This window comes from Peromyscus californicus, unplaced genomic scaffold (assembly GCF_007827085.1).
Source record: "Peromyscus californicus insignis strain IS unplaced genomic scaffold, ASM782708v3 Scaffold_8__1_contigs__length_139910024, whole genome shotgun sequence".
NCBI lineage: Eukaryota > Metazoa > Chordata > Mammalia > Rodentia > Cricetidae > Peromyscus > Peromyscus californicus.
This window is the reverse complement of record NW_026294606.1, coordinates 15235586-15248587: the sequence shown is the minus strand read 5'-3', so window position 1 is coordinate 15248587 and position 13002 is coordinate 15235586. Positions and strand designations below refer to the sequence as shown.

Sequence of the window (13002 nt, the reverse complement as noted above, 5' to 3'; positions counted from 1 at the left end):
ACTGGCCTAAATAGAGACATAAATACCTAGAGGACAGAATTGAGAGATCAGAAATAAACCCCATGTATATACATGGTTTTCAACAAGGGAGGACATTCAATAGAGCAGAAGCTATCTTCAAAATACCATGGGAAGCTGAGTGATGACGCACACTTATAATCCCAGCACTTGGGAAGATGAATCAGAGAGACCATGAGTTTGGGGAGAGACAGGGCTACACAGCAAGACCGTTTCAAAAAACCAAGGCAGCTGGGGCTGGGGAGATGGCTCATTCATTAAAGTGCTTACCACAAGGGCCTAAGTTCTGATCCCAGGTGCCCATGTTAAAACAACAACAAACCAACAAACAAAACCCATGATGCAATATTTCACCCCTGTGGTCCTAGCGCTTGGTGAGATGGGGACAGGAGGGTCCTTGGGGCTTGCTAGCCAGACAACCTTGCCAAATGAGGGAGTTTCAGGCCAGTGAGAGATCCTGTCTAGAAAGAAAGAAACGGAAAATTTTAAAAAAAGAATAGAAAGGTAGTGATAGGAGTTACTCAACATTGACCTCTGGCCTCCACATTTACATTTGCACACGTGTGTGCACACACATAAACATGTAGAAAGCATGAATCACACAAGCCTAAAGCAATGTGGCCAAGTAACCATGTCACAAAACTCAAAGACCAGGAACCAAAAACTTTTCATCCTTTAGGCATCTACCTTAGGAATTTCACCACAGCGGTGAACATGGCCTGTAAAAAAAAAAAGGAATATCCCAAGATCCTATCTCACACAATGGATCAAATACCTAAAGATGCTTACCACCAAAGTTGATGATCTGAGTTCAATCCCCAGGACCCATATGGTGGAAGAAGAGAACTGACTCCTGCAAGTTGTACTCTGACACACACACACACACACACACACACACACACACACACACACACACACACACGCTGTGGCATGTGCCCCCTGAAATTTAAAAAAAAATTGAAAAGCCAAGCCTGGTGGCACACACCTTTGACTCTAGCACTCAGGAGACAGAGACAGGTGGATCTCAGTGATTCAAAGCCAGCCTGGTCTGCAGAGCAAATTCCAGGCCAGTCAGGGCCACATAGTGAGACCCTGTCTCAAAAACAACAACTACAAATAAAAGATTTTCAAAACCTAAATCAAAGAGTTGAGGGCCAGGCAGACTGCTTAGTGGCTAAGTGGTGCTTGCTGCCAAGCTTGGTAACACGAGTTCAATTCCTGGGTCCCACATGATAGAAAGAACAGCATCAATTCTCACAAGTTTTCCTCTGACTTTCACATGTACGTGATGGTGTTCATGCATGCACACACAAGCACACACACACACTGACATACATGATGGTGTGCATGTGTTCATGTGCATACACACACACACAAAATAAGTAAATAAATAATGTTTTTAAATAAAAAGTTAAAAGTATGAAACTTCGGGGGCTGGAGAGATGGCTCAGAGGTTAAGAGCACTGGCTGTTCTTCCAGAGGTCCTGAGTTCAATTCCCAGCAACCACATGGTGGCTCCCAACCATCTGTAATGAGATCTGGTGCCCTCTTCTGGCATGTAGGCAGAATACTGTATACATAGTAAATAAACCTTTAAAAATATTTAAAAAAAAAAAAAAAGTATGAAACTTCAAAAAAAATCACTAGGGTAAACCTTATAACAGTTGATTTGACAAGAGATTTTAGGACATTAAAAGCATGAACAAGAAATATAAATAAATAAGTTAGATTTCATTAAGGCTAAACTTTTATGCACCAACAGATGGTATCAAGCCACAAACAAGTAGCTGGGGTGCTGACAGCACGTGCCTTTAATCCCAGCACTTGGGTGGCAGAGGCAGGCAGATCTCTGAGTTAGTTCAAGAACAGGGCTACTCAGAGAAACACTGTCTCAAAAAAACAAAAGAAGAAAAGGAAAGGAAAGAACACGAAAAGTTAATTCAAGGAAATAGAAAATAAACAAAAACACTTGCAAATCATGTATCTGATGAAGGTGTAATTGCTAGAATTCTGATAGAATACATAAAGCACCTCTAAAGCTCAGCAATGAAAAGAAACACTCCAATTTAAAAAAAAAAAGGAAAGGGCAGACAAGATGGCGCGGCAGGTAAAGTGTTTGCTGCCAAGCCTGGCGACCTCAGGCTGATGCCCTGGATCCAATCGATGGAAGGAGAAAAATAACTCCTGCAAGCTGTCCTCTGCCCACACACATGCTGCCATGGCATACGAGCATGTACACACAGCCCAACACACATAATCAATAAATAATTAAATAAAGTGGGCTTTGGGAGTGAGTGTAGCTCAGTGGTGGACTCCTTGCCTACCAAGTGCATAATTCTGGATTCTGTGTCCAGCACTGGGAGACGGGGACCTTAGGTAGACGTCTCTCAAAGCCAAGGACCAAAACACCAGCCAGCAGAGGCAAGATGCCCAACACCATCAATTATCAAGGACAACAAGTCAAAACCACCAGCAAACACTACTTCGCACTCACACCCGTGAGGATGGTTATAATAAAAAGACGGGAAAACAGCAATCGCTGGTGCAGATGGGAGCACGGGGCGGGCCCTGCAGCAAATACCCTGTTGGTTACTCAAAAAGTTAAATATAGGGCTGGGGGTGCAGTTCAGTGCTAACACATGTGGTTAGTATACCCAGAAAAACTGGAAACAGGTGTTCAAGCAAACGTTTGTGCACAAATGTGCATGGCAACACTATTTACAACAGTCACGTGTGGAGATAACCCAACCCAACCGACAGTGGAGAACTGTGGCCTAGTCACCCAGGCAGTAGAATATTATTCAGTCATTAAAAAAACACTCAGAGCCAAGCGTGGTGGCGCACGCCTTTAATCCCAGCAGTCAGGAGGCAGAGGCAGGTTGATCTCTCTGAGTTTGAGGCCAGCCTGGTCTACAGGGCTAGTTCTAGGACAGCCAGGGCTATTACACAGAGAAACCCTGTCTTGAATAAAATAAAATAAAAACACTAACAACTGAACCTCAATATTAGCCTCAGAAACAGAAACGGGTGTCAAATTCAAAATGTTCAACGTTGTATGATTCTGTCTACACTAAATATTTGAATGGGTAAACCCACAGAGCTAGAAGACTGCCCAGTTAGTAGGGGATGGGGACAGGCAGGGAAAGAGGCATGGCTGCTTGATGGATAGAGGGGAGGATCACACAGCACATATGCATTGAATGTCACTGAACTCTTCCTTGTGTGGTGCAGGGGTAAATTGTCTACCTTAAAATGGTCAACTTCACACTAACTGCATTTCACCTCTGTGTTTTCAGAAAGACAAGAGACTGACTGTTTCACTTGCCTGAAAAAGACCTCCAGGTCTCAGGGTTTGAGATGACAGCCAAGCTAGAGTTCCAGATAGGTTTTTCTGTCTCTTTAAACTCAGTGCTTTAATAAGGGCAGTGGACTACTATAGAAGTCCAGGGCCACCAAACCACAAAACTAAAAGTGGAAGTCACCAGAAATAAGGGAACTGAAGATGAGCAGCAGGGAAGGAAGGGGACAAAGGTGACAGCCCCTTCCTGGGAGGCAGGGATACACTGAGACCCAGCAGGGACCATTCGGACGGCTGCTTGGACAGGGACCTCTCCACACTCAGCACTGCCTGTGACTCTCCCGTTGGGCCCACACCACACCATACTGCCACATCCATGAATTCATGTGGTTATCAGCACCCAGTGTCTGTTCCAACCTTGACCGAGAAGAGCACAAGCAAGGCACCTCTCCTCGTCACAGCATCTTAAGAGTGAACTCCTCTACCTGCCCTGGCTCACAGTTCCACTGCTGGGGTCAGGAAAGCCATCCGTGACAGAGACTTGGCTGCCTCTAGGTCAGCGCTGACAACAAAGTTGACACTGTGACCCACTAGACTAGACTTCTTCCACTCACAGTTTGTATGGAGACCGGACAGGGTGAGGCGGGCAGAGTCCCACAGGCATTCAGCATGGCCTAAATACAGCAAGCACCTGCAGCCCCACTGTCAACATCGTGGTCTGAAGACCCAGCTGGTAGACTGGTTTTCCTCACATCGGAGGATGAGAAGTTAGAAGATTCTTGCAGGCCACGCCACCATGTAGCATTAGATGGTGGCCCGGTTCCAACAGCAATCCCTTCATTCTTTCTAAATCAGAGTCCGGCAAGTGTGAGGTACTATGAGGAGATGGTAAAGAGAAGAAGGTGGCCCGGGATAGTGGAGTTGGCACTGGGCATCCCAGATCTTGGGCCATCTGTAATTACGCCTGGTGCCCAAATGGCCCCAAACAAATACGGGCTGCAATCCTGTGCTTGCACCATGCCTGTTGCCGGCCAGATATTACCAGTAGGAAAAAAAAAAAAAAAGCAAACATCATGGAGCTTAGGATGAGGCTCACACCAAGCTGAACCCTCTCAGGAAACACAACCAAGATCCCCAGTCTCCTCCGATACTGAGTGGACATTCTTCCCACTTTTTCCAGAACTTTGCAAACTCACAGAGGGAGAGTTCCTCGTCTTACAATGATGGGTTAGTGGCTGGAGAGATGGTTAAGAATACAGAGGTTTCAAATCCCCGCACCCACACAGCAGGTCATAAACGCCCATACTTGCAGTTCCAGGGAATATGACATCCTATTCCGACCTCCATAAGTACCAGACATGTACATGGTACACATACATATGTACAAAACGCATTACATATAAAATAAATAAATCTAACAAAAATGATGGATTGTTACTCCTAAATAGATCTCCGTGTCATCTCAGTGGAGAGGGTCTCTCGCCCATATCCAGTATCAGCATCTCTGATAGCACAGACAGCTCTTGGCTGTGCTCCTTCCTGTGGGACACGAACTCTGCTGGCCAACAACAGAGCTGGCATGCTGAGCACTGCCATGAGCCCCACTCCATGTCTCCAGGCACCCCAGATGCAGCTCTGCTCCAAGGACCTTAAGGCTAAGATGACACAAGGAAAGCCCACACAGGCCCCCTCAGTCTGAGGGAGCTGGACATAGAAACAGAACCCCAAGAAGAGGGCAGGTAGAGCCCAGGGGGACAGACATGATGTCCCCAGGAGCCCCACCCTCTCGCTGAAATGGTGGCTCTCTACCCCTACCTTGCATCTGTCCTAACACAATCACTAGGATTCTGACAAAACCTGTCTCAACAGGTAGGGTGGTACAAACCTTTAAGTGAAGCACCCAGGAGGCTGAGGCAGGAGGATAAAGACTTAAAAGCTGGCCTAAGAGTGACACACAGTGAGACCCTGACTCAAAAAAAAAAAAAAAAGAGGAAGAAGAAGAGGAGGAGGCGAAGACAGACAGACAGACAGACAAAAAACAAAAGCAATCCTCAGAGCCTGCTCTTGCCACTGCTTGGCCCAGATCCCCGCCCTGACCCTACAGTGCACTTTCTGCCTATACCTAAGTCCCCTCTCCCTTGACCTCCTTGCCTTCCTTCCTATTTCTCTGCTCCCACAGATCTCACTCGCCACTCTGAGACAAGACACCCCACCCCCCAGAGTAGATAGAAGTCCATCTGCAAGTCTAGACCATACACAAGAGCCTCGTGACAGACAGGCAAGAGGCCCACCTGGCCAGTCACAGAGGTCTCACCGCCATCTCTGAGCCCCTCCTAGAACACAGGACAAATATTTCCTGAGGAACGAGTGAGACTTTTGTCGCTAGGTCACCTGCACGTCTCTTAAGCTTTCTGAAGTCGATTTTATTGGCAATGCCTCCAAGGAACCTTCTGATGGAATGAGCACCCATAAGAGGGTCAGAGGGTCAGGCTTAAAGATGTTGGATGAATTAATGCAGCCATCCCTGCCTCCCAGAGGTCAAAATTCTTCCAAGCAAGGCAGTGACAAGTGAGAGGCCGGGTCCTCCAACACATGTGGCAGGGAGGAGTGCTGCTGCACAGGGGGTCTGCTCCCATCCACCCAGGGGATGAAACGGGCCCGAGGAAGGACTGGGGGTTCTGACCCAAGGCTCTGCACAAGGCTAAGACTTGTAAAGAAGATAGGTTCCCAAGGCTTCTGGAGGGCTCCAGGTTCCTACCAAATGGACCAGACATGACACCTCTGGAGGGCAACTGGCCTCCAGCTGCTTTCTACAGGGTCCTGCCTTTGAATCCATCCCTTCTAAATCCAAGCCCCAACTCTCAGGCACCACAGAGATCCCAGGAAAGCAAAGGGATATGAGTCATCATAGCCAAGGCAGGAATGGATGAAGAATCCTGCAGGGGCCTAGGGAGAGGCCACTCAGACTCAGCCAATACATGTCATGGACTAAAAGGTGAGGGTCCTTCCCCATGCTCCCCAAACCCCACCATCCTCTCCAAAAAATGCAGGATAAACCATCTTCAGTGTGGTACACACCTCATCCCATTCCACCAGGACTGTCCCCAAAGAGATTGCCTGCAAGGGTGCTGTGGAGATGGTGCCTCTACAGAGGCACACTCATCATGGAATCAAGCTAGGCTTTGGTAAGCAGCCATCCCAAGCAAGTTCTAGGCCACAGAAGCAACCAAGAATCAACATCCCATCACTGTAAGCGTAGGTGACTTAAGAGATCCTCATTCCAATTGTCCCCAAAGACTTGCTAGAAATGTGTAATGTGACCCCAGATAGGACAAACTGAGGCTTTTGGGTTACTGTGGAGTTTTATTTAGTTTTGTTTTTGTTTTCAAAATGGGTTCTCTGTGTAGCTCTGGCTGTCCTGGAATTTACTCTGTAGACCAGGATGGCCTCCAACTCAGAGATCCATCTGCCTCTGCCTCCCAAGTGCTGGGATTAAAGGTATGTGCCACCACCGCCTGGCTACTGTGTTTATTTTTATGGTTACTGTGTATGACAAGTTACAATAATGCTCCATTTTGAAGAATGACACAAAGTTTCCTTTCAAAAGAAACATTTGCCAGGGTAAGGAATCCAATTCCGTGTGGGATCTGGAAACAGGAAAAGTACTTCGGGGAGCGAAACCTGGCTAAAGAAGTCTGAGTGAAGTGTGCCATTCAGTCAGTCCCTAGCACTGAGCCAAAGTTCTCGCCCTGGTTTCAAAGTTGGCATAGCCAACTAAGTCCCTTAGGAGAAGTGGATTGGAGGGGATGTGCAGCAAACTTCTACCCTTCTCTTGTTATTGGTGTTTGGGTGCATTTCTTACTACTTTTTAAATTTAGTATGGAGGGAAGCTCACGCCGTGGTGCACATGTGGACATCAGAGGGCAGCTTGCATCTACCATGTGGGTCCTAGGAATGGAACTGGGGTCAACAGGCTTGTCAGGAGGGGCCTTTATCTGCTGAGCCATCTCAGCAGTCTTTCTTGCTACTTTTGAGACAGGGACAGGGTCATATACCGGAGGCTGACCTCAAACGTGATTGTGATATATAACCAAGGGTGGCCTTGAACTCTTGATGTTCCCGCCTCCACCTCGTGGGTGCTGGGATTATAGGTATGCTCTACCACTCCTGGGGATACTGCTTTAAATTTTCTTCAGTGAGTCTTGTTTCCTCAAGACCAAAAGTGTAAAGGCATGCAGGCTGTTTAAAAGTGAGGTAAGATGTAAACTCTGAGGGAATTAACAATCCAGGTGCTACAAAGCTCTGAAGAGAATCATCAAGGGTCTTCAAGAATCTTTGGAGGGAGAGACACATGTGGAGCTGACCACATGCCTTACACTCTTGAATAAGCGAGACTTGAGAGGGGCCGGGGGATCTGTCCCAGGCTACAGGAGCAGGAAGAGACTCAGGCCTTTCCCTCCCTGCCTCACTTAGGCCCCAACCCTTGACCCTGCACAGAGCTAGCCAGAGGTCTAAACCCACGAATAGGTACCACTCAGGGTGCACTTGAGCATAAGAAAACACCTGCCATAACTGAGCCCTTTTATAACCCACAGCCCAAATAGGTGTAAATGCATCTGGGCTAATGAACTGCCTGTCTCAGATCAAACTGAAATCCTCAGAGAAGTAGTAAGGTGACTAGGCCTCCAAAAACAAAACAAAAACAGACAACAAATCTCTTAAAGTACCAAGACTGGTCACTGATCTAATCTCCCCTTTCTTTGCCTGCCTGGGCAGGAGCCCAACTGACAGGTACCCCACTGCAGGCCCTGAACTGAGACAGGAAGAAGGGGTTCCACCACTCTTGGGGCTACTCAGGACCAGATTTCCAGCATTTCTGCATTTGGGGAGGCCTCTAGGCTCTTACCCACTGTGATCTGTCCACAGCCCCTTAGAGATGATGGATATCAGTTGGTCGCTGTTTAGAGCGGCCCTGTTTGGAACAGAACCCAGGGGTCACACAGCTTTGAGGGCTCTCCACAGCCCTAGATATTTGGGGGAGGCAGCACAGAATACTCAAGAGATTTCAGCGGGCCATAAAAGGCCACCCCTCCTAAGGCCAGTCAGGTTATCCCATGAGGGTCGGCCTCTGTCCCAGGGCCTACAGATGTGAGCAGGCCCATCGCATCCCTGCTTCCTAGCTCCCCACACTTGACTAGACCAGAGGCCACAGCTTTCTTTTAAGATTACTAAAGATCCTGGATGTGAGCAAACAGGAGGGTCTTCTCTCTGGAAGGAAGCTCAGAGACCATCCAGAACTACACACGCTTCTCTCCCTCCAGCCTGCTACTAGCTGCTAAAAACTCACACCTAGGGGACAGACAGACCTGTCCAGCTTCGGGCCAACCCTCTTGAGGCCCAAGCACATCCCACAGGCAAAGTCAGACACAAGAGAACCTGTTGGAGCAGTTTAAGCAGGATGATCACCTCTTTCTCCTCCTCTTACTTCTGAGTAGGAAGGGACTTAGGCTCTTGAAAAGTAGGCACAAGGCCAGGTCATGGCCACCGGCAAGGGCCGAGAGGGCGGGTTTAGTATCTCCGGGCTCACCTCCTTCCCCCTCCCCACCTTCCTTAAAGAGCATAAGGTCATGTCAAAATTGGGGTGTCCCTGCATGGAGAGGAGAGGAGGAAAATGGGGAACTGAGCAGGCCAGGAAGGAGGTGGCCAAGCCATAACACCCCCACCCCAACACACAGACAGACACTCACATCGGTCTGTCACTGCACTCGCGCCTAGGCCCGCAGGCCAGCCCGGGCCGTAGGCGCGCAGGGTCCCCTGAGGGGTCCTGCCCGCCAGGACAAGGTCCTGGGGAGGTTTCCCGGCTCCGGCAGGGACTGGGGGCATCGGCCACCACCTCGCTACCGTCCCCGGGTCTGCCCTAGCCCTGCCAGCTCCGGAGCCCGCCAGTCGCGCCTCTCGGGGGACCCGCGCCGGGCCGCGCGCCCGCCTCTCCCGGCCCGGCCGCCCCGAGCCCGCGCGGGGAAAGTTCCTGCAACTTCGCAGGGGGCTGGCGGCGGGGGCCCCGGGCCTGGGCCTCGTCCGGCTCCGGGCCTCCGCGGCCACTGCGGCCCCGCTGTCAGGCGGCCGGGTCCCAGCCCCATAGCTGCCGGAGCCCCAACTTCCCCGCGCCCCTCGCCCGCCCCGGCCGCGGGCCTCGCTTTGTGCGCCGCGGCCGTACGCCCCCCGCCCTGGGCACAAAAGGGCGCGCGGCCCGGCGGCCGAACACGGCTGCGGTGCCCGGCGGGGCCCCGGGCGCGCAGCTGGGGCGCGGGGCTCGGTGGGCCGGGCGGGCCGCGGCGCGCTCACCTGCCGTGGAACCAGTCCTTGCAGGCGTCGCACTCGATCATGAAGCGGGTAACGTCGTAGGGCAGCCGGCAGACGCAGTACACGGGCACCGTCGCCATGTTGCCGCGCCGCCGCTCGCCCCGCCGCTGCGCTGCCCGGGTCGGGCCGGGCCGGGCCGGGGGCCGCGCGGCGAGGGCGGCGGGGGCGGCGGGCGCGGGCGCCGCGGCCGGAGCGGACGGGGCCGGGGGCGCTCGGCTGGGGCCGCGCGCGCGCTCGCGGCCGGGCGCGTCCACACAATGCCGGCGCGGGCTGCTGGGGCCGCGCCGGGAGCCGCCCGCCGGGCCGCGGGGCGCAAGGCTGAGAGTGCGCGGGGGGCCCGGCCGCGCGCGGGACACAAAGCGAATGGACGCGCGGGGGCGGCGGGCGGGGAGCCGCGGCCCCACCGAAGGGACCCCCGGCCGCCGAGCGGCCGCTACGTCAGCGCCCCGGGTGGCGCCGCCTCCGCCCGCCGGCCTGGGCCCCGCTCCCGCCGCCGGGAAGGCGGGCCGCGGTAGAAGGTGGGCCGCGGGCCCGGGGGAGCCAGCAGGCAGGCCGGGGGGGACCCGGCGGGGAGAGGGTGGCCCCGGGACGACAGGGGAGGCGAGCCGCGGAGCCCCCTGCCTCCGGCTGCGTGGGCACAGTCCGCACAGCCCTGCCTCAGCCAGAAGCAACTCCTTGGCCTTAACTTTCTTCTGACCCCGAAGTGGGATGGACAGGGGGATTTTCCTCCTCTTCCTGGGCCCGGCAGCTTCCCTCCCATCCCGAACTGCGTTTGAGTTGCTGGCTCTTGAACAACCTCCCCTTCCCCTTCTTCCTAACTGGGGGCTGCCTTGCTCCCTCGCGCGATCCGGTGAACTTTCCTGATGCTCCGGCCCCCAGAGGTGGAGGACAAAAGTCAGGGGACCCGAGAGCGAGCTACTGTGGGACACAGCTTACCTGGCACTGGTGCCGCCCAGAAGCCCTCATTACAGCCCCTAGACCCCCAGACCTTAGGGGCGGAGGACAGTCCAGTGACTCGCATCTGAGCCACAGGATTGGGGAGAAGACAAGGGGTTGTGTTGTCACTCTCGCCCCTGCAGCCTTGCCCTCAACTGGCTCTCTGGTCTCACCTGTCCTATTTAGGGCTTGTTTGTTCATTTGCTGGTGGGATAGGAGTGGGGGGGGGGTCCTCTATCCCCTACCCAGATCGCCCCTGCTGAGCAGTGTGCCACATACCCAGTAAGAAACCTATCTGCTAGATTTGCCTCCTTTCTGCTTGTCCCCACATAACACTTGGAGATGCTAGTCTCTGCAAGTGAACTCTAGAGTCTCAGGCCTCTGCTTACCTTGTCAAGGCAGAGTCCTCAACATCCCTGCCCAAACTTCAGCTGCCAAGCAACCATTTGCTCCATTGCTGATCATCATTTGCTCAATGAGATCATCTCATTGAGCCAGAATCTGCCCTCAGCCACCCCCTACCCTCCCCAAACTTGTGAACCCAGGAATACAACTCAGGATCTGGACCAGGACAAACAGTGCGTTAGCTAAGGGCACACATGTGGAAGGGAAGATAGGAAAAACAACCTGGGAAATTGGGGGCAGGCAGGGTACCCCTCCAAACTATACAGAATGAACTCAGTTCAAGCCACCTGCCTGAATTCCAGCTGTCACCTTTGGTCTCCTTTGTCCTAGTGGTTTTTCTCATGAGAAGGCAAGGAATAACTATTAAGCCACTGTCCATGGATAGCATCAGCACCAGGTATGAATTCCTGCAAGTAAAGGGTGGAGTCTATAGGCAACCCAGAGTGAGTCCAGGTAGGGGCAGACACTACCCCTGTTACTTAAGGGACCCCCCGTTTCCCCAAGGGGTGGTGCTGATGCCATCTAGCAGAAGCGAAAACCGAAGCTCAGAGCAGTTTAATGCACGAGTGGCCTGCCAAGGGTTGGGGCAGAGGGAGCAAGGGAAGAGCCCATCTCTGCGAGTCCTGAACCTGTGCCTCTCACCTCACTCTTATTTTAGAAAGCCTGTCCTCCTTGTGGGGTACTGGCCACTCGGTGCCTCCATCTCCTCTCCCTACCTTCTGATGTTCTCTCTGGCATCCAGCTGTGCCCACTCTAGCTGTCCCTGTGCTTGGGGGCCAGATATTTTCCTGATTCTCAGAGCTCTTCCGGGGTTGCTGCGCTGTGTGGCAGCAAACAGACCCCATCCCAGGCCTCTGCCTCCAACTTCTGTTCTTTTTTTCCATCTCTCCTCCCACCTCCTATCTTTAGATGTTTATTGAGCACCTAATGTATGCTGACAGCTTTACATCAGAGTTGAGAAGAGTCAGCTTTCCTGTTCACTGTGGAGTAGAGAGAGCCAGGGATAGACTTAGATTTGAGTAGACAGTGGAGGAAAGCATAGAAAGGCTGAACAGGTGAGTCATCCTCTGAGAACATGACCCAGGAGAGGGGACAAGGAGGTGATAGTGAGATGCTCCTGCTGGCCAAGAGGAAGAGGTGCTCCAGAGCAGGGGCAGTGTGATCTGGTGGCCCCCTCTACTGGCGCTTCTACCCCCTCCACTCCTTAAGTGCCTGTGTTCCCACACCACCATTCATCCCCATTGGCCTGGCCTGTGGCCCTGTAAGGGGAACTGGCTCTTGGCTATGTGATCCCTACACCAGCTTTGTACCCAGGCACTCTAGTGGCACCACGACCTCGGTACCACACAGAACCTCAGCTCCTAGGCATAGACAAGCCTCCCTCCACTGAGGCACACTGAGCAACTCTATTGTTTTGCTTGTAAATACCGGGTTTCCCAGAACCATTCCTAAAGAAATGGGCCTTTCCTCCTGGAATAGTGCTGGCCTCCTTGTCAAGGTTTTCCCCCAACCCCATTTATGTATTTAGTGTATGTGTGTGACCATGCATCTGACACAGTGTGTGCCTGGAGGCCAAAGAACAACTATGCAGTCATCACTTCCCTCCACCATGTGGGGCCCAGGGACTGAACTCAAGTTGTTGGGCTCAGTGACAAGCACGTTACTGGCTGAGCCGTCTTATCTGGCCCCTCCTTTATTGAGAATTCTCACATGGATGGGTTGTTTCTGGGCACTTTGTTGTATCCAGATTGTCAATGTATCTCTTTATGCTGATGTTACATAGTTTCCATTACTGTACTTTGTAGTAAGCTTTGTCACCAGGAAGTGTGAGTCTTCTAACTCTTTTATAAGATTTCTATGGCTGCTTGTGGTTCCTTAAGATTCCTTAGGAGTCGGGCAGTGGTGGCACATGCCTTTAATCCCAGCACTCAGGAGGCAGAGACGGGTAGATCTCTGTGAGTTCGAGGCCAGTCTGGTCTACA

At 52.2% G+C, this 13002-nt stretch overlaps 1 protein-coding gene across 1 annotated transcript in view; it reads right to left on the bottom strand.

Moving 5' to 3' along the window:
• Phf2 (PHD finger protein 2) overlaps window positions 1-9820 on the bottom strand; it is a 74088-nt gene extending 64268 nt beyond the window's left edge. Inside the window, exon 1 of the mRNA XM_052727986.1 lies at window positions 9662-9820. Coding sequence (XP_052583946.1) covers window positions 9662-9759 — 98 coding nt within the window. The 5' untranslated portion in view covers window positions 9760-9820. The remainder of the gene's footprint in view (window positions 1-9661) is intronic.
• Window positions 9821-13002: the final 3182 nt, after the last annotated feature.